The sequence below is a fragment of the Pygocentrus nattereri genome, chromosome 9, assembly GCF_015220715.1.
Source record: "Pygocentrus nattereri isolate fPygNat1 chromosome 9, fPygNat1.pri, whole genome shotgun sequence".
In the NCBI taxonomy this organism is placed as follows: domain Eukaryota; kingdom Metazoa; phylum Chordata; class Actinopteri; order Characiformes; family Serrasalmidae; genus Pygocentrus; species Pygocentrus nattereri.
In genome coordinates, this window is record NC_051219.1 from 14,323,653 (window position 1) to 14,344,691 (window position 21,039).

The 21,039-nt window shown below is 39.2% G+C and overlaps 3 protein-coding genes across 20 annotated transcripts in view; 2 read left to right on the forward strand and 1 right to left on the reverse strand.

The window, feature by feature from the left end:
* Positions 1 to 1,112: 1,112 nt before the first annotated feature.
* Positions 1,113 to 9,620, forward strand: ube2j2 (ubiquitin-conjugating enzyme E2, J2 (UBC6 homolog, yeast)). Of its 2 annotated transcripts, none has more exons than XM_017683136.2 (7): positions 1,113 to 1,185; positions 3,200 to 3,330; positions 3,441 to 3,481; positions 3,602 to 3,704; positions 3,928 to 4,066; positions 4,258 to 4,338; positions 5,854 to 9,620. In XM_017683136.2, the coding sequence occupies exons 2-7, from the start codon at positions 3,200 to 3,202 to the stop codon at positions 6,142 to 6,144; spliced, it is 786 nt and encodes a 261-aa protein (XP_017538625.1). In that variant the 5' UTR covers positions 1,113 to 1,185; the 3' UTR covers positions 6,145 to 9,620. The 2 variants fall into 2 exon arrangements, with proteins under 2 accessions (XP_017538625.1, XP_017538624.1); XM_017683135.2 differs by having other exon boundaries at positions 1,121 to 1,281.
* A 26-nt stretch (positions 9,621 to 9,646) lies between these two features.
* LOC108411517 lies at positions 9,647 to 20,657 on the reverse strand. Of its 4 annotated transcripts, none has more exons than XM_037541415.1 (15): positions 20,550 to 20,657; positions 17,118 to 17,212; positions 16,810 to 16,958; positions 15,386 to 15,437; positions 15,130 to 15,205; positions 13,198 to 13,303; positions 12,924 to 13,003; positions 12,719 to 12,801; positions 12,370 to 12,400; positions 12,178 to 12,281; positions 12,060 to 12,081; positions 11,132 to 11,236; positions 10,925 to 11,053; positions 10,693 to 10,816; positions 9,647 to 9,869 (listed from the first exon to the last, which is right to left on the reverse strand). In XM_037541415.1, exons 2-15 carry the CDS (start codon positions 17,158 to 17,160, stop codon positions 9,702 to 9,704), a joined length of 1,272 nt encoding a protein of 423 aa, XP_037397312.1. In that variant the 5' UTR covers positions 17,161 to 17,212; positions 20,550 to 20,657; the 3' UTR covers positions 9,647 to 9,701. The 4 variants fall into 4 exon arrangements, with proteins under 4 accessions (XP_037397312.1, XP_037397313.1, XP_017538622.1 ...); XM_037541416.1 differs by having other exon boundaries at positions 15,386 to 15,434; positions 17,118 to 17,215; XM_017683133.2 differs by having other exon boundaries at positions 17,118 to 17,215.
* Positions 19,664 to 21,039, forward strand: part of hipk1a (homeodomain interacting protein kinase 1a) — a 30,162-nt gene continuing 28,786 nt past the window's right edge. For 5 of the 14 annotated variants that reach the window (XM_037541410.1, XM_037541412.1, XM_037541402.1 and 2 more), the window contains exon 1: positions 19,666 to 19,902. The gene's annotated coding sequence lies outside the window, so the exon portion shown is untranslated. Of the gene's footprint in view, positions 19,903 to 21,039 lie in introns of all 14 variants that reach the window. The other 9 variants (XM_037541408.1, XM_037541409.1, XM_037541406.1 and 6 more) reach the window with 5 other exon arrangements.

Consider the following 21,039-nt stretch of genomic DNA (forward strand, 5'->3'; position numbering starts at 1 on the left):
TAGCAACAATGACTCTTTCGTATATCAAAACTAAATCAAATGAAGGGAAAACGGTTCAGGTGAGGAGATTTAGATTTTTTCCATTTCTTCTTATTTTTTAAATCACTTTTACATGTATCTTTCATGTTTACTCATGGTCAAGCTTTTTAAAATGAATAGTCCCAAGTGACCAAAAGACCCAATTTATTACAAGAAGCATGTGATAAAAATTCTTCAGATGTGTGCTTGGACAAGCTGAGAAAACATGAACCAAATGTAGCGGTGGACATGAATGAGGTCATTAATACATTTTTAACTGTCCAATTCTAATTCTGAGTAAATCGTATCAAAGTCGTTGAGTGGTCAAAATGAGCCAGGTACTATCAAAACTAAGGCTGCCCCCAAAACCCCATACTATTGTACTAAATAGGTCAAAAATATTACACCACCCATAGACCTCCCTTCATTAGTGCAGTATGTGTAGTGTAGTGGTATGGGCTTCTGAACACAGCTTAAAGGAGATATTTTAAAAATCTGTCGTTGACATGTAAACAAAGTCATTCAGAGTGGTTTGATGAGAAATAGTTTGTTGTAGAGAATCTTACTGACTACTGATTTCTTCACAGTGGTGGTGACAGGAACCAGGGCTTGGGATGTTTACTGTAAACAGTTTACAACACACATTTCATTTACTATCCAAAACCACCAGTGAACCAGGGCATGTGTTTTCAGGGACTATTTTGCCTTACAACTCATTGCATGTACCCCTCTCCTATGAAGGGACTAAAATAAAAGGACTAACAAGACGTCTCTCAGACATGCGGCAGATGATTCACAGCCGTTTGCTGCGAGGGAGCTTTTAAAGGCGTTCCAACTCTTCAGACGTCTGGTTCCTATCACCACCACTGTGAACCATTCTGACCCTGTAGGTTTGTCTAGAACGAAGCAATGGGTACCAAACCACTCCTTATCGCCTTTTTTACATCTTAACTGTTTAATGATGGAAATCATTTGAAAAAAAATATATTGGGGGTCCCCCTTTAAGACAGCGCCACACTTTTATTTTGAAGAGGTGCTAACGCGAAACGCCGTGCCCAACTTTTATTTTCGTTTAGCGTCATCAGTTCCTTGTTGTGTGGGGGCCATATTGGAATGGGGCATAGATGACCGTTTCCCGTAGCTGGAAGCTGGATTTGTGTTGCCTTTGTAAGTTTATTTCGGTCGTTTTCAGTCGAGAGTGAAGTTACGCCGCGACGTCACACGGTTCGGCCCCGGTTCGTTTCTTTATCGGCTGTTAAAGAGGTAAGAGTCCGCCCCGCTGCTGCTAATGGTGAGTGGCTCTTGTTTGGCAGGCAGCAAATCCTCTAAGTACCGTCCGCGTTAGCCCAGCCTGTCCGTTCACCACCGTCGGGGTTCATTCGCTGTGGGCGACCGTTTACTTCGTGCTCTCGGTCTGTCTGGCGTCCACTGAGTGTGGCTCTCTTTGTCCTACAGTGCTGTACTCAGCCTGTTAGCCGAGTGAGCTCGCCTGGCTGCTGACAGACTGACTGGTCAACAACAACACGACCAAGCTGAAGTTGGCTTCTTGCTCGAGTTTCCGCCGGTCCACCTTAAATGGTGCAGCAGTTACAGCGCTGAATAACCGTTACATAGCAGCGCAGTACATATAAAACGGTTACATACCAGTTCCAGTGTAAATAACAAACCTTTTTAACACTGAGACGTCTACAACGCAAACACAGCCATTTCATTCACTATCCGAAACCAGCGGTGAACCTGACCGCATGTGTCTGAGTTTGCCTTACAGCTCAGTGGATGTAGCTCTCTGCTACGAATGGACTAAAATAAAAGGACTACCAAGACGCTTTAAGCCTAAACTTTATCACCAAACTATGGCAGATGATTCACAGCCATTTGGTGCCATAGCTCTTCTGTGAGGGAGCTTTTAAAGGCATTAAACTCTTCAGACGTCTGGTTCCTATCACCACCACTGTGAACAGTTCTGACTCTAAGGTTGTCTAGAACGAAGCGATGGGTACCAAACCACTCCTTAACTCTTTTATCTGACCACCTTCACCAGCTAACGTTAAGTTAACAATAGCTAAGGTGATCTTGTGGGGTAAGTAGGGGTGTCGTGTCAGATGGAAAGTCTATCATTTTCACTTCTCATCTTTCAGTGACGCTCTCTAATGTAGTGTCAAAAAGAGGGGAACTTCGAGAAAGTGAAGTTCCTTTAAACGGTGACAGATAGCTGTCAAACCAGGGCTTGGAGAGTTCCTTTAAAATGTGCTGTTAACTAATGTAAACTCTAACCTAACCCAAGTAATTACTGTATTAAAGCAACATAACCCGATTAACACGAGGCAAACAGGACCGCTGCACTGTTTCATGAAACCAAAGAAACATGATAGGTGATATATAATTGGCTTTGCTTCATGTGTGCTGGGGATGTACAGTAATATCAGATCAGATAATAACTATTGGCATCGAACTGAGCTTTAGGTTAAACTAATATTTCAGACCAGTATTTGATGATTTATTGTACTGTGGAGGAGATTGGTGTTGAAGTGACACGACTGCATTGAAATGTCAGTATTTAATATAGGATATCATTTTACTGCATTTGTGACTCTATAGAAATACATTATATTTACACAATACTGACATGAACATTATTTTTATACTGGCTTCAATTCCCATATCAGCGCATCTCTGCTCCTGTTTAAAAAAAGTAATGAAATATTTTGATAATAAGTTAATGAGATTTTTTTAATAAATAAAATTTTAAAAAGCATTTGTGTTGTGTAAATAAAAGAAAAATGACCTACATCATGTATACGGTCACTGAACTTATATTCAGCAAAAAGGCCAAATCTGAGTGGAGCGATATATGGAAATATTTCAGACAAGGGCTGCTTACAAAGTGAACTTTCTGTTGTGTAGATGACGACAGGCAACAGCATCACCAAGACTGATGTGTAACAGTGATTGTAATGTAAACCTGCTTTTTCTGTAACTAATGGCATACAGTTACCTTTTATATGCACTTTCTTACTACTGTAGTCTGTATTTAACTCTTTTGTTAATTTATTGACATTTAGGTGCTTGTTAGTCTTTACTCGGTGCTTCTGAACGTCACTCTTGTTGTTATAATTATTGGCTTTAAAAAAAAAAAACCTGTAGCCCTCTTTGAATATCTGTGTCTTTTGTTCTTTTACAGATGAGCAGCAACATAAACAAGAGGGCACCAACAACAGCAACACAAAGATTAAAGCAGGACTATCTGCGCATAAAGAAAGACCCGGTCCCATACATATGTGCAGAACCTCTCCCCTCAAACATTTTGGAGTGGTAAAGCTTTGTGGTTTTCTGTTCAGCATTTGGTAAACTGGTATTTCGTGCTGTTTGTTCTCTCTCTGTTATTATGTTATAACATTTGACACATTTTCTTTTTAATTCAGGCACTATCTTGTCCGTGGTCCTGAGAAAACTCCTTACGAAGGTTATTTTTATTTTTTTATTTCCCTAATGCACTTTTTGTTCTCTACATCAGTTCCATTCATTGTGCTGTTGTTATCTTTTATCTACTGATTTTTTTTTTTTTTTATAAATCTGTCTACAGGGGGTTATTATCATGGCAAGCTTATATTCCCCAGAGAATTCCCTTTCAAACCACCAAGCATATACATGATAACACCCAATGGCAGATTTAAATGTAATACAAGGTAAGAAAATGTTCCCGTTTGCAGCCGACAGTTTCAACATTCTTACAACGGTCAGTCGTATACAGCACTGCCAAATTAATAAAATGCTGCTATCATTACTAATCAGGCACCTTTATGGACAATTCACACCATGTAGTTGTGCTGGTATTTTTAAGACATTAGACAGTCTGATTAGTCATTATAAGTATTAATATACTTGCTAAGACATCTCTTTGTTTTTCAGATTATGTCTGTCCATCACTGATTTTCACCCTGACACCTGGAACCCAGCATGGTCAGTGTCCACCATCCTGACTGGTCTTTTGAGCTTCATGGTAGAAAAAGGCCCCACCCTCGGCAGCATTGAGACCTCTGATTTCACAGTACGTATGAAACTAGTAATTATTGCATCAATTGGGCAACTCAAGCTCGAGCTTGACATGCACAAATCTACTGCTTTCCTTAATGTCAGCTGTCCTAAAGCACTTAAATTTGCAGTAAAATGCTTTACTACTTATGTAGACGCAAAATTTCTTGAAGTTTAATCTTTTTTTTTTTAACATGTTGTCCACAGAAAAGACAGCTTGCTTCGCAGAGTCTAGCCTTCAACATTAAGGACAAAGTGTTCTGTGAGCTGTTTCCAGATGTTGTTGATGTAAGTATAATTCAGGGGCTGAATGATGTGAGCAGTCAGCATTGTCCTCAGATAGTAAAATGAATTACTGAGCAGTTTCGGCCACGGTTCCATCACATGGCTATTGTTCAGCTCTGATATAGCAAAATCAAAATGCAGACCTCCAGTCCTCCTGGCGAAGCAGTTTTTTGCATATGACGACGCAGCTAACGACTTAGGAGGTCATTTACAAGCTTAATGGAAATTACAGAATTTTCTTATGATTCCCAATGTAGTCAATCCAAGGCATTTTGGTGTCTAGTTTGCTTTAGTTACCAGTTAAAAAAAAAACCTTCACAGATGTTCTACAGGCTCCGTCACGAAGGTAGTGTGTAAACAGCTGAATGTACCATTGGTCGTACAAAACTACATAGAACAGCACGCTTGTTTCAACACTAACAGTATTAGTTTACTCCACTTTATCTCCTGATAAATAAAACTTAGAGTTGTTTTAGTGAAAACCAAGATCAGTACTGTAAGGAAGCAACACCATTGTAGTGTTTAGCCGTTTGATATAGACATTTGTGCCTCATGCAGGCCTGTTAAAATTGTTACATAAGCACGTGATTGCAATTATTTCTCATATAATGCAATTATCTCAGTTATTGAAGCTGACTGCAGTGATTTTCTGACTTTTCTGAGTTCTGACTTCTGACTAGAGCTCGAACGCATCTAGAGGCTGCAGAGTGATGTTTGTCTGTTTGAGCTCAAGCTGTTTCAGGTTAAGAAGCAAGATAGCTAACCAAATGATTTGGACACTTTAAGCTGCGTACAAAGAGATAATTAAAAAGGTAATTAAATTGTTAATCACAGTTCTTTAGATGGAAATTAATTCAGCTAAAATTTGACCAGTCTAACTTAGTGCTGTAAAAGGTAGAACTGTTTAATTAGCCTTTACCTGTTGTGATATGCTGTAGGCTTTTAAAGTAACTAATGTTAGGCAGTTATGTGTGTTGTGTTCATTTCAGTCTAATTATGGAAATAGGTGGGTAGTATTATAACGATTTAGCTACAAAGAAATGGATTAGTTGGTGGTTGTCTTCTTCACTGTAGTGATGTCTTTGGATCTTAATGCTTGCTAGCTGCCCCTCAAACTGTAACCAGGCCTGCCTTCACATGAAATTCTGGCTACACCACTGTGCCATACAGTGTCAGAAGTCAGCTATGCAAATGTATTTGATATCGCTTGAAAATTTGGTTCCGTTTTTTTTCCATTCCTTTTTTTGTTCTATTATTATTATTATTATTATTATTATTATTATTATTATTATTATTTGTTAGTAGTTTGATTGAAACAAACGCTGGTGCGATTGATCCCTTCATGCCGTTTTAGAGCAAGTGTGAATGCTGAAATCTGAACACACCAAATAAGCATACTACACACTATGTTTAGGGTAAGAACAGACTGTAAATTAGACGTGTCTGAGCATGGAAAACCGTAAACTGTTGTGTGGGAAGCCCGTAGTACTCTCTTCTCCTTTACCCCTTGTAATACAGGAGATCAAGCAGAAGCAGCGCGTGCAGGAGGAGCTAAGTTCACGCTCTCAGGCCCTTCCTCTCCCTGACGTGGTGCCGGACGGAGACACCCCCCACCACGCACAGAACGGCCACCCAGGCCTGAATGGGCACCTGCCCCCAGGGGAGGCCCATCAGCCCCCTGACCTCCAGCAGGTCAACCGTAACCACGGACTCCTGGGAGGAGCACTCGCTAACCTGTTCGTCATCGTTGGCTTCGCTGCTTTCGCCTACACAGTCAAATACGTGCTGCGGAGCATTGCACAGGAATGAACAAAGAATCCCCAGCTCCCCCAAAATAAAGTAAAAACCTGAAGATGGAGCAGAGATGGAGGGAGGCAGAGGACTGGACCTGCTGTCACGACCAAAATGAGGAGGTAGTTTCTTGTTTTGCCCAAATCAAACCCAAACAAGTACACATGGCTATTGGATCGAGTAAGTAGCCAAGCAAATGAAATCGAAAGCCATGTGACCCCCTCCTGTACGTCTGTAAAGACAGTCAAGCTGCCGCTGTGTGGAAGGTCCCCTCAAAGCCAAGTCCCAGTGTACTTTGAGTTAAAGAAATGCAAGTGCAAGACTTTTGTCTATGTCCAGCCCTCCATTATAAATGGATATGGTTGTGTTTTTTGAGTTCCAGGAGTATTTATGTTGCTCAACCTAATCTCTGTGTGCCACATCTGTAGCATGAGGTCACTTACCACAAACAATACATTCCCTGTAAACAGAAAATCAGTTTAGTCTAAATATACATAAAGTTGTATGCAGAAGTTTGGGCAACTCCGGTCTTCTAAGTGAAGAAAAGTGAACACATCCTCTACAGAGAACACACTTCTGCACATTTTAATGCACAGTTACTGTTTATTTGCTAAATTTAACATTGCATGCGTTTACATTTACTCAATTATCCGATCATAAACGGATTTAGCAGTTAACCAATTATTCAAATGGTAATGAAACACCATATTCTGATCCAGAAATCTGATTATGAAATCCAATAAAGAGAGCTAGATTTTAGCTCAGTAATCAGATTTCTCAGGAAAAAGCCACAGCATGAAGCTTGAGTTTTACATTACATTTACATCACATCTTCTGCGAGTTTATTGGCTGGTTGCAGAGCAGAAATCCGCTTAATGTTACTGTCTGACTCATGCAGACCAGGAGTTTTCACATGATCTGAGTACTCAAGTGCATATTAACTCGTTGATGGGATTACTGACAAAATCAGATTTTTTGCAGTTATCAGATTATTAAGTGCATGTAATTGCACTTATTATGATTTAATAGTATGATTTTTGTTTCAATATGTTAAACTCGGCAAGGAAGTAGAAACTGCACTAAAATTAGCAGAACAGTGCTATATTTAAGATAAGAGGATGCATTCTTGTTTTCACCAGCAAAACATCATTTCACCAGGGCTGTACTAATTTCTGCATTGGATTATATATTAGAACCCCAAAAGCTGATGTCCTGCCCATCAGCTGCATTTAAAGCCAACAGGTTTTCTGTTCTTTTAGCAAAGTACAGGGAAGCCCGATCAAAATGACTGTATGTGGTAACCGACCATTTGATGCGGATGCAGCAGATCGAGATTAGGTTAAAGAACACTGGCGTATTCCAATGTGTGGCCATGACGTGGATCCAAACAGGTGGTGTAACACCACCCCTTGTTCTGCGCGTCATCTGTTGGTGAAATTTCAGTAAGATTTCACAAGATGCTCTTGAAAAATTCTGAGTGAAGGAAAAGGTGAGGTTGATTAAGTGTGGAGATCATTCCCAAAATGCATTCACCATCGTCGTGATCAACTGCAATATTTTACGGTTTATCTTAATGAGAGTGGGTAGACTATAAACATGCTCTACCTTTACAAAGGTTTGTAATATGGAAATATGCCCTTGTCAGTGATAAATCTGGTGCACTTGATGATTTTATTTTCCATGTAGGGTTCAGTGCGTCACCGAACTAGTATCTGATTTGACCATTAGGAAGAGAAATTACAATATAACTTATATCAGCTATATCAATCCTTATGGCTGCATAGATGTGATCCACAAATTGGGACATAGACAGTCACTCATTTCTGGTACTAGAGCAACCAGTCAGGTTCTGCTTTATTCCAAAACGTAATTCTTGGTAGCTGGAATTGAGGTCTTTCAGGCATCTCTCGTCAATATTTTCATAAATGAATTCTATTAGACCATCCAACACTATGATTTATTCTACTGTATGTGTATTTGTGGGATATTCACTACTACGCTTTTATAGCACAGCACACATCAACAGACACAAAACTATTTTTGTTTTGTGTTTTTTTGTTTTTGTTTTTTTTGTTTTTTGGCTTTTCAAGGGTTGTGACTTGTGCAATATTCTTCAACAGATTTAAATAAATGTTCATTTGATTCTCTTCCTAGACATAAACTCTTTATTGTTCATTTAATTTCAGAAATCACTTCTGTAGTTCATGGATTACCATGAAAGTTTCGTTTTTCTGGACTTGAAAGCACTGAGCAGCTTTTCACCCTGATCACAGTGACTTAAAAGAATACCGCCAGCATTTTTCAGCCTGATCTATAGTTGCAGCCTCTGTAGAATAAAGATTTCCACAGATGGTAATTTTGACACTAAGACCGTCAGAATTCTTGCATAATCACCTGAATGCAATTGTTATTATTTGCAGTTGTTTTCTGAAGTAGTTCGCTTTCAGAATCAAAATTTCTGTGGCAATGAACAGATTATGAATTGGGTGCGATTTCGTCAGTTGAGTTGAGGCAAATACATGTAAATAAGCAGAAAAGGCGTTTTTTAAGATCCATTATGGGTCTAATGAAAATGAAAGTTCTTGCTAGTGCCATGACCACCTTTAGAGGGCAGCAGTGAGTAATGCTTGCTAATAACTCCATTAGAGGGCAGTGGCGAGTAATGTTTGTTTATTTGCGCTTGAGCTGTTGGGAGCTATTAAATATAGATAGGAAGCAAGATGGCTAATCAACCAATTTGGCCACTTTGGACTTGTTTAATATTTACATGCAATTACAAAAAAGTAAATTATGTATATGATAATTACTTGTCGGCTAAAGTTTCACAATCGTGACAGCCCTGTTTGACACTTTTCTCTGTTCTTGGTAAAAGAGATTGAATCAAAACACACTTATAAGTCAGCACCTGCTGAAGTACCTGCCCATTGGCTTCTGTTGTAAGAGCGTTTAGAATCAGTTTCTGTTTTATTGAATATACGAGCAAATTGTCCTGTGATAAGCAAAAAAGATCAGGCTGAAAAGTATTCCTTTAAGTTACCTCGAATAAACACATGACCGAGGAGATGTGACAAAACTAGTCCAGTGCATGAGCTTGTCCAGATCAGGGGCTAGTTTCTCTGCCAAGGATTAAGAATGATCATGGCCAATATTATGCTTTTAATGCAACATCTCCATTCACAATCCTGTGTAGTCCAGGACTGTGTTTAATCCCTGTCCAGGAAACCTGCCCCAGATGCCTGAAAGTATTCCGGTGCGTCATTCGTTGGTTGATATCTGCCCATACAAGCTCGAAGGAAATTGCGATTGACTTGGTACAAGTGTGCTCAGGCCACTTGACGCACTTTCACAAATACGTTGTCTTTTCCAGGCCTGTACTTGGCTCTTTTGCGACTCCATGAACGCTATGGAATAATAATGTTCCCCAAGGAGGGATGTGTAATCAAAAAAGAATCATGTTTGTTTACAGTTGGAATAAATACCATTCTGATAAATAACACATTTGATCATGTGTACATCGATTTATTCATTACAGTCACTCAGAAAACGTACTTAATGCAGTACATTGGAACGGCCTTTTACAACCTGTCATCATACAAAGGTAGTTTTAAGTAGTGGAACCAGTGCTTCACCTTGCGTGGCGGAAGCTGCAGCACGTTCTTCGCGAGGAACAGCAGAGCGTCCTGCATAGCCGGTCGGAGAAAGTGATTGGCAGGCAGAGAGAGAACAAGGAGGCAAAACCTCTCCTGTATTCCAAAGAGAATCCAAACAATGTCCAAGCGTTCACAAGTCATGCTTTAGCATTATTAAGGGGCACTCCAGCATAAAACTAGAGTTTAATAAGTTGTGTTTTTATTTATTTATTTTATGTGTAGCCCAGCTATGCGTCCCTTGGCCTCATCAGTTTGACAGAATCTACAGGGTTACATAGTTTTCACACAAATGCATCATGCAACCGCTGGAGATCGCTGTGGTGTCACCCAATCCTGACTGCTAGCCACTGTTATATAGGCTAATATATAATATGTAACTAACCTGCCATTAGTGTAACTCTGACCTCAGTCAGTGAACAAAATCAGTAATTCTGTCTTCAGCACAAAAATGAACAGTGTTTATCTTTTCAGCCAAAAAAGAAGCTACACTGAAGTAAAATTCTCTAGCCAGCCAGCTACCTTGCTACTTTTAGCTTGTTCCCCTCAACTGAGGGAGTCATTTCTCTTTTCTAAGTAATCCATCCTGACCATTGCAATTATGATTTCTGGCTTCTTAATGCATCAGCCAACAGAAATCCCCACACATTTCAAACAGCCTGCCCTCAAAAATCCACCCCAAAGCAGTTACCATAACAAACGTTCCTCTCACCTTCAAAATACATCATCATATATCTTCCTAGTTTGTAAATCAGCAAATCTAGAGACTTCAGCTCTGCTATAGGAGGCAGGTAGACATGTTTACAACAGGCGTAGCTATGTTTAAAGGTTTAGTTTAGGCTGCAACGACCCTTTAAAACTAGAACGCCTTCCTACATTTTACTCAACGGTGGATAATGACCATTTTGCAACATTTTACCTTGCAGTAGGGCAACGTTTTGTGTGAGAAGCTGTGAAATTGTCCGATCTTCTGCATTATACTGCTGTACTCTTCGGCTCTAACATCCGCAATCTCTGCAGCCTCCTTCTGCAGCATCTGAGGCCTTTATTGAAAAGAAAAATAAATTTTAGTTTTATTTTAGTTTTAGTAGATTGTCCTCCCCATGAAAGATTGATTTGATGGGATAGTTTGAGGGAATGTGCACAACTACCATAACAGAGATGGTGATTGTGGCTCTTTGACCTCACTCTTGAGAGACGCCAGCAGCATTGGAAGGCTGAGGTCTTTTCTGGAGGCCATCAAAGCATTCAGAAGGGATTTCATTCTTTCTTCTTGATGGCTGAAAGGATGAAAAAGCTCAGAGGAGAAAAGAAACCTGTTTGTTCATCTAGAAATCCATTAGAACCTGAACACTTACGCTATCTTCTCGGTGACGTCCATCATCATTTGATTGTTGAGGGATCTTTGGATGTTCAGGAACTCTGTTCTGACTTTTTGCAGCATGTCATATCTATTTTTTGGGCTACGGGCAAACGATGAATTAGTTTGTTCCTTGCGATTAACCACAAGCTAAATCAAATGTATGATAAATGTGGCCTAATTCATTTCATGACTAAATATTTGAGTATTAATGTAATGACACGGTAATGTATAAAAGTTGAAACAGCTTTTTTATTGATTTAAATCCTAGTCAAAATAGCTGTTCAGTACAACTTATTTTCAGAGTCAGAAGGCAGAGGCAGAAAACTGCACGACCTGGTAGACCACCAAAAACGTGACCACCTGATGAACAGCACTTTCATCTTCAAGAGAGTGGGAAAAAAATGAAACTCTTCTCTTGCTTCAAGAAGCAGAAAATGTAACCAACCTCTAAGACTGAACATTGGAGGTGTGGAAACATATTCCTGCAGATTTATTTGAAAAACTGAAAGCAAGTCTTCCAGAAAGAATAGAAGCTGTAATGATGAAAGGCAAAGGCTGAGATTGGCCACAATAAAATAAACAATAAAAACTGACAAATTTAATTTCCACTTATAAAAAGTCAACAAATGTAACATTTGAGCAGTGTTCAAACATTTGCATATGCACAGAAAAGCATATTGTTACGTATTGTGATGCAATTTCATCACGATAACAGTGCTGTCATATTGCCCAGCTCCAGGTACTGCTTTTTCCCTGATGTTGAAAAGTGATTAACTTGCACATAATGGCTGTTTGGCCTGAAGCGTTTAGCAAACTAATTTGTGGTGGATTGTGTTGATATTTAAGTAATATAGTAAAATGAGCATCGTAACTCTGTAGTCAGGCTTACGTATAACTTTCTTGTGGAATAGTATGATACTCACGTTTGTGGATTCTTCACATAAACTGAAATCATACCAAATAAAACCAGGATTGTTATGTCCAAAGTTCTCGACAATGGCACATATTAAACAGTGAAACCTGAATATTGTTGGTACTGACCGTTTTCGTCCGAAAGCAAATTCAGCCATGGAGGCAACTCTCCTGCATCGTTTTCCAGTTCCTTCAGCTTTGCTCTTCGCCTGAGGCCCAACTGAGGCTTGTACCTTGGTTGGTTTTAGGAGTACTCTCAAAATCCCTTATGATTCAATTTCATGTTTTTGTTATTAATAAAGTGGTGTCTTGTAGTCTTACCCTGTTGGCTTAGCACCTGGGCATTTCGTTTCTGAAATAAAGAATTTGCATTGGCATTTTTAGTCCATCAAAACGCATTCCTGCTCAATCATTAGACAAAACAGGCCACGGTGCTAATATGGACACATTGGACATTAGGGCTGCAAAATATGGTCATAATGCAAGAATGGCAGTTACATTGCTACATGCTGCAATACATTAGTTCATCAATAATGTGACATGGTCAAAGATTGGCCTGCGTCATTTTGGCCAAAATAATTTGCCCTTTTTTGGGTTACATTAACACCATGATTCATCAAAACACCTGAAAGGTCCAGGCCTAAATGTGTCATTCATGAAGGTTCTGTACCTGCTCCTGGAGTACTGACCAAAGTCTCCCACATGTCTGAGCAGTTATTTTGTTCATCAGTCGGAGGGGAGGAGATCAGGCACCTCAAAAGAATCACAAGAACATTTTACTACATAGTCTTAAAATAGTATGTTTATTCTTTGATCTGCATTATTGTCTTTTTATAGTCTTATCTGCTCAGGATGGCATCGGTCAGACACTGTACCTGTGTGAGTGCTTCAGAAGGATGTTCGTTTTTTCCATGTCCTTCATGATGATGTTTACATAACCACTTGAGAGCGGCACCTTGAAAACAAGAAATCCCGAATGCAGTTTACAGTTTGATTGTCTTGTCCACAGAGGTACTAGATAAACTCCAAAAAAGACATTATCTCATCTGATTAGAGGAAATAACACATTTTGGGATAATTGAGGGTAAAAAAGAGCAGGCATTATGCAGATTTATGCACTTTTTGTAGACAATTCTAATTTTTACTTACCAGTGTCTTTAGGTCCTTGTTCTTCATGTTGTTTAATGCGCACAGAATCTTATAAATCCATTCCATCTTTTCAAGAATGTGGTCCTGCCTTCGAAACCGTATCCTCCTTGGACAAGAAACGGTACACTTGATTGTACTTGAATTCATTTGATTTGTCATTTTTTTACTATTTTATAGCACTGAGCAGGGCTGCACAATAAACAGGCCATTCATTGTTATCATGGCATTGGCCTTTATCATAGAGCCTTATATTTTACTGCATGCTATGAGAATCTCATACACTGCAAAAAATGGCATCTTGTGAAGTGAAAGGATCTTAACGGTCAATACATCAACATTAATGTTTTTTGCTGCGTCACTTCAGAGATTAGGAAATCATTTTTGCTGTAAAACATACCAGTGATATTTTTGGGCCTGTTTCAAAAAGAGAAAGGAATCCTTCAAGAATCATGACAGTAGCATGACCCTCCCATTCAGTCACTCCCATTCACCAGGTCAACCCCTTCAAACGCTCTCAACAGAAACCACAACCATCCATTACCTCCTTCAGTCTCACAACAGGAAAAAAGTCTAACCAGCTGGAAATACAGAACTAACCACAGTAGAAGCTGGAGTTTAAGTTTAATATGGCAGCGTTTACAACGTGTTCACATTTTCAGAGTTGAATCTGAAGTTCTGAAGTGGCTACAGATCCATACAACTTCTAATTGAAGTTAACATTGGAAGTGATAGAAGAGACACGACTGCAACTGCAGTACAAGGAAATAAGTCTGGTAGCTGAGCTGACAAATGAAAAGTGACTCTACCTCAGAATGTTTCAGCTAACTCTGATGAACCGAGACACATTTTATAATCTCAAGTGAGCCCTCTTCCTAGCCGCTAAAGCAGCGCTGGCCCTATTTTTACATATAGACTTTCTCAGTTCTGGTTGTCTGTTTCTGCTGAGTGTCCATGAAAAGAGTTCCAGTCTGGATTTGATGCGGTTTAAAGGTCCAAACTTTAAATTGTGTTTGAATGATCTGATTTGAAGTGTTTTAAACATTTGCAAATGTTTCTCAGATTGGGTTAGCCTACTGAAAAAAACAGCACAGATGCTGGTTTGTGCTGCTCAGTTGCTGGTTTAGCTGGGTCATACTGGCTTACCAGCATACCCTCATCTAAAACACATGCTGACTTTGCTGTTGACCAGCCTAATAATGTCCATTGCTGGACATGCTCAGTCAGCAACTGACTAAAATAACAAAACCTTCGGTAAATTCCACAGGAATCTTTACGAAGCTGCAAAAGCAAAGTGACCCACTTAGATGAGGGGGTGCTCATGAGCTACAGTGGCAATATAGCCATGCACCCCACCAACTGTGACAGTCCACATTAACCCTGAGAGATGTAGGAATCAAGGTTTATATGTTCTCTAATAATATCTAATATCCGTATACCACGGAAATTCATGATTTTTATTCTGAATATTTAGAGGGCTGGGAAATTGATCAAGGCTGTTTGAAAAATGTGGTACTGACCATTCATATTGCACTACAACATGGCTGACGTGCTATGTAGGGCACTGTTTCTCTAAGGCTATGCCAACGCTACCAGCCTCACATTTGCTAATTTTGTGCTCAGACCCAAGCTGGTAAAAATTTGTGCCACTTGTAATGTGAACAAAGCCTCATATCGATTGATTTTGAACACAACTAATATTCATGTAATCTAATAATACAAAGTTATTTCGGTCAAATTAATGCAGATCGACCTTTAACTATGAATCATTATTGATGTACCAGTGAGTTTTTTATATAAGGCATATCACAAGCCCAGTATGAAACAATGTAATCACAACGCAAAAGCACTTTGTTCATATTGTGCAGCCCTGGCACTGAAACGTATTCAGATGGGTGTACTATCTTTTAGGTCCATAAGTGTAATCAGGACAACCTCTGGATTTCCAGTTCTGCTGGGGAGAGGGCATGCTGCTGCATGGACATCATGCTAGTAGGCGCAAAATCTTTGACTGTAGGAAAGAAGAAATAATGACATTGTGTCCCGTTATAGCTACAGCATGCATATTTAGCACAAGAAAGGATTTGCTAGTTGCATGTTATGCCTGGGGCAGTAGAAGAGCCAGAAAGCGAGACACAGTGATTGATTTTTCCACTCCACCATGCTTCCTCAGGCTCAGTAAGCAACAAACCTGATTTTGTAGACATTGGCCTCTTTGGTTTGTGAGGTGGAACTTTATCCTGCTGGAGAGACACACAAAGAACTTGTACAGGCCTCGAGTCTTAGTGTTATGGATGAATGATACCGTGAAGCAGTATTTACAGTAAATATTGTGAAATAGTTTTAATTTTACCCCCACAAACTATCACAAAGGATTTTTATAGGGTACTTTCTATTGAGACGTGGCTGTCCCAGACTTTAACTTGGGAAAATAATACTTATATATATATATGATGTTTTTAAAGATCTTTTAAAATGAAGTTAAAAGATTTGGATTTATCATGAGTTTGTTCTGCTCTTGTCTCATGCCCGTTTGTGATTCTTAGCAGTGTTAACACCACCAAGACTTGGAGAAAGTTTAATCACTTTATTGGCTCCAGGTTTTTTGTAAAACTGAAATATGATACAGAAATGAAGCTTATTAAAGTCATACATCAGTCTGTATGCTGATTGTAGGCTAATTCACAAATTTAGGAAATAATTGGTAAATGTACAGCCTCTAACAAAGTCAAAAACCTTCTTTAAGTAAAAGGTAGAGTGTCAGTATTGCATTGCTTTCCCACCGAAACCCAAAGAGTTTTAAGCCAGAAACATACTCCACACAGGTACGTGAACACAGATGCTTTGAGCTAAGCAAACAGTTTCGTTGCAGTTCGTAATGCAATGCAAGTGCAAGCTACATTCTGGGCATTACAATGTGGGTGCTATAGTGACAGCAAAGCCTGGCCACACTGTCACGTACCATCAGCATGCTTTCTGTTGGTCAACTGTCATAGCAGATGAACAGCTGGATGAGTCTCTCGCAAAAACAGTTCACTCTCATAGACATACAGTATATGTGAGACATCATCTCTTATAGATTGAACAGATAATGTAGCTTGCTTTGCTTTATGGTACCTGTTTAGCTGCTGTGGCTGCTGGAATGACATCTCATTCTGATTTGTCCTCTATTGCCTCCTTAAGGCCTCTTTACTGTGTGCTTAACTGCCACACTAATATAGAACAGACATGCACAGAGACTTTGTACTGAAGGACTGTGTGTTTGTAATGTATTGGACGATTGTACCCGCGACCCTGAGGGAGAAGTGGCTTAGAAAATGTGTGTGTGTGTGTGTGTGTGTGTGCGCGGCCGATCGCAGTCATTTGTGTTTGCGTGCTTGCATTAAGTATATTTCAGGCCTTAGTCCATAGACTGAGCCTGATTGAAGGGTGTATTTCAGAGCAGGAAGTGAGACTGCATCCCTTATCCCTTGAGTTTTTGAGTTCTGTTTAAAATGAGCAAAAAATCTCACCACGAAAACATTTCATAAAGTTGTGGTAGTGTTATGAACCATTTCAGAGTGAGCCATGTATTTGTTTGTTGTAAATAAGGCCTTCAGTGTGTGAGATGTTAACCTGCTCTTTAAGACAAAACACAAGGGGCCGTCCAGTGGTCAGTGCCTGTCTCACTGAGGCCATCTCCTTTAGATGCCGTTTAAGATGGAGGAAGCCGTACCCAGTCCGTGAAACTGAAGCATGAACTGTTAAGGTCATTGCTTCCTCATCTGCAAAACAGCACACCAGCAAGCAAATAGAAGTGCTGGAGAAAGGTTGTTGGGTTATGTGAATTATTTCTTTTAGGACATTTGCTTACATTTCCTGAGGGTTAACAACACACGTTATCTTGAATCACATGATAATAAAAAGGAAGGAGTATGCAGTACCTGGTGGGATTTTTGTCTTGTTATTACTGATATGAGTGGACATATTCCTCCTGCAGTATGAGGGAAATCCAGAAAATCAGTGTCATCACTTACACCTGCTTTAGGGAATAAAACAAAAATGAGAATTTTGGTTATTTGTGGGACATTTTACATATTAGTCTTTGTGAAATGAATGCTTATCATTCTAATAAGATGATGTGATACAGAAACGGATTACAAGTTTGCAGGTTAAATGTGAATACTGTAACGAGGAGCGATGATGAGGCGGACGCATGTGCGAAGAAAAGCAAGATTTATTTGGGGCAAATCCAGGGTCATGGTCAAAACAGTCCAGATTCAACGAGCCAACACGGAGAGCAGGAGGGACAGACAGTGAAAATGAACAGGTTAAACAAACAACAGGGCAGGAAGATCAAACATATCAAGCAGCACAAACTATACATACAAAGACCAGCACAGACCAGGGCAAACACGGGGCTTATATATCACAGGGATGACGAGGGACAGGTGGAAAACAGGTGGTAACAATCAGGGGCGGAGTCACGAAACAAGGGGGCAGGACAGTGAAGTAAACACAACAGGAGCACATGGACAGGACTGGGAGGGGCCAATTGTGACAGTACTACAATCACTAACGCTCAAAAGTAAATTTGCAGATTAAGGATGGGTAATGCCACCAGAATTTATAGTTAGAATATATTCCAATATTAATATTGAAACTTTTAAAGGTCTTATACAAGCAACACTCCTGTGCATTAACATTAAATAACATTAAATAACATTAAATAACATTGCATGAACTACACTGAACTTCAACACTATTGTCCTATGTGATTATACAACAAAGTACATAATTATACATACAATTGTTGAACACCAAGATTTTTCCAGTTTTTCGTTGACATTTAAGCAGTTCAGGTTCAGTGAAGAATGAAATGGTACAAAGGTAAACTGCCACAGGTTAAAAAACTGATTTGCAAAAATGACAAAACATTAAGCTTCACATTAAAAATAATTCATTAAATACATTCATAAATAGATAAAGTAACTTAGTGTGCAATATTTTTCTCTTTATTTCTTGTGTCTTGTGGCTCAACTTCCACTGAGCACCTATGGCTTTAAACAGAGGGAATGCATTACCAAGTTTCACATGTAAAAAAGATGGTTCAAATGTCCTTTAGTAAACGCAAAGGTTCTCTTTAGAGCCTTATTCGTATTTCGACTCTTTGGTCACCTCCTACTACAGAGGATCTGGTGTAATGCAGGGCAAAAATACATGTAATGCATAATATATCATCTTTGGAACATTATTTATTTACCACAGGCAGTGATGGATTCATTTTTCCTAATGAGATAGCCAGCTTGTAGAATATTGGTGTTGTGTAATAAAATATGAGTACTGTAAATAATTAATAAATTACTGGAGAAGTCACTGAAATTAAATTGCTGTAATTTTGCCTAGAAATAGAAATATTTGCCAAAGCTTATTAGGCTGGAAGAGGTTCCAGAACTATCTCTGACGAGTTTAGACTTTATTAGTCTACTGTCAGGCGGACATTTACTGCTGTTGTTACCCTTCCCTTGGGTGGTCATCCAACAAAAATGACTCCAAGCATAATGTATATAATATTCTGAGAGATCACAAAGTAATGTATGTATTGTTTTTGACAGTTCTGATGGTTTAAATGTATGTATTGTTTTGATAGTTCTGATAGTTTAAATGTGTATATTGTATCACGAATATGTCTTCAAGGATTGTGATGTTATATTTTTGCCATTTTGCCTCATTTTACAGTGTGCAATTCCATATATATTCGTCTTTTTTCTTTCACAAAGAGATAGATATTCATCGTGCTGCTCAAGGAATATCTTGCATGAATATGTAAATATCTGTTTCCACCACTGGTGAAAAATATATAGCCTTTTAGAAGGACATAATAATGAAAAAGGATTCCATAATTACAACATAGCATCTCATAATTATGACTTACTATGTCATAACAATGACTAATTGTGACTTACAATCTCATAATTACAACTTACCTTATAATCATTTTGAATTAACATGTTATAGGTATCCATCTCATAAGTATGACTTGCCTACTCATAATTATTACGTAGTATCTCATAATTATGACATAGCATATCATTATTTTGACTTGGTATCCCATCATAATAAGGTTGTATCATAGTTACTATGATAGAATTCTAACTATCAAGATTCTATCATCGCATAGTTATTACCCGGGTATCTCATAATAATGACATAATGATGATGTTCTTTCTCAAAATAGTGAAAATGTTACTTTATTAACAGTGTTATTAACAATACAGTACATTATGTTGAGATACTAAGTCCTGATTGTGTAATATTTTCTCATTTTTAGGACTTACTAGATGGCTAACGTTATATTTTTCTCCAGTGGTAGTCATATCTGAATTTTCGAGCGAGGAAGCGTTCAGATCGGATGGATGGACTCGTCCACCCCGCTGAGGATATTTGAGGTGAGTTTAAAAACAGGAGGTACGGTAATGTGACCTACAACCTCGAGAGCTGCGCTTGTGGGCAGTCCGAGCTGCTGCGGCTGCGAGCCCCAACTTACATGGTTCACTCTGTGAAATAATGGCGTGCTTTAGCTGGGATCGTGCTCTCTCACTTCGGAGGGCGTCATTTAAGTCAAGTCTAGATGGATAATATATGATCCATTTCGCAAAAACGATGAGGCCTAACAGAGGAAAGGCTAAGGAACTGACAAGTCGGACTTGAGGAATAGAGCACAAGCAGGTAACGGGCGAGCTGTGTGTGCTAAGCTGCTCAGATGCTGTCTGTGTGTGTCAGGCAGGAGGAAAATTGACGCGTGTCACGTTATAGAAATTAACCCTGCTAACTGCGGCTAACGTTAGCTAGGGAGCTAATGGCTACCTAATATTTTGACACTCTTGGCTGGCTGGTCAGACGAGGCTGAAGTCAGCCTGCTGTTAGCTTTTTCTTCTTCGAATTTTCCCGTTCCACCTTAAATGGTGCAGCCGTTGCATTCTGCAATTCTGAATTCTGAATGTAACTGCTGCACTATTTAAGGTGGAACGGGACAATTCGAACAAGAAAATGCTGGCGAATAGGAAGCCAACTTCAGGCTTGTGCTGGTGAGGCTAAGTTACGTTAAAAACCCGTTAAATGCGGGTTTCTTGTGTATAGTCGAGCACATGTTTGTGCTGACCGTGTACGTTTTTTGTTGTGGCATGAAAATGTGAGGTAACGTTAACATGGCTGGCTGTTAGGTTAGCATTTTAGCTCTCCTCACCGTTGCTGTGCAGAGTGACAGCAAGCTGTCATGGCCTAGGCTGTGTACAAATCGGTCGATATCTGGCTACCTTCGATATGTGGGGAGTTTATTGGCGAGATTATTAGCTGAGACGCTTGGATTAGATTACCTTGTTGTCATGTCTGCAGTCAGCGGTTGCTGTTGTCTTATGTGTTGCTGTGATACAGACGAGAATTGAGAATTCAGGGAATCTTCTGTTGTTGTGGATGTAATAAACGCCTCCGGGGTCATAAAGGTGTATAAAGGCCAAATCAGAACTACACCCATACAGTGATCTGATGTATGGCCATATGTGCGCATATTTCATAAAGTATTAGACCTGTATTTTTAAATATATGGTCATAAACATGTGTGTATTGTACATGTATGTGAGTATCAAATATTGGACACATATGCATAATATCTGGACCATATTGGTCTGATGCATTAATGCATACATACATGAAATATGGATCATGCACTTAAAGATTTCAGTACAAAAAATGTATATACATAAATCTATCATATATTAGTACTATTTTCCATCTATATGTGAATGATTTTTTCTATGATGTATTTTGAAATGTATGTGTTATGCAGGTTTATAACTGATATATGAC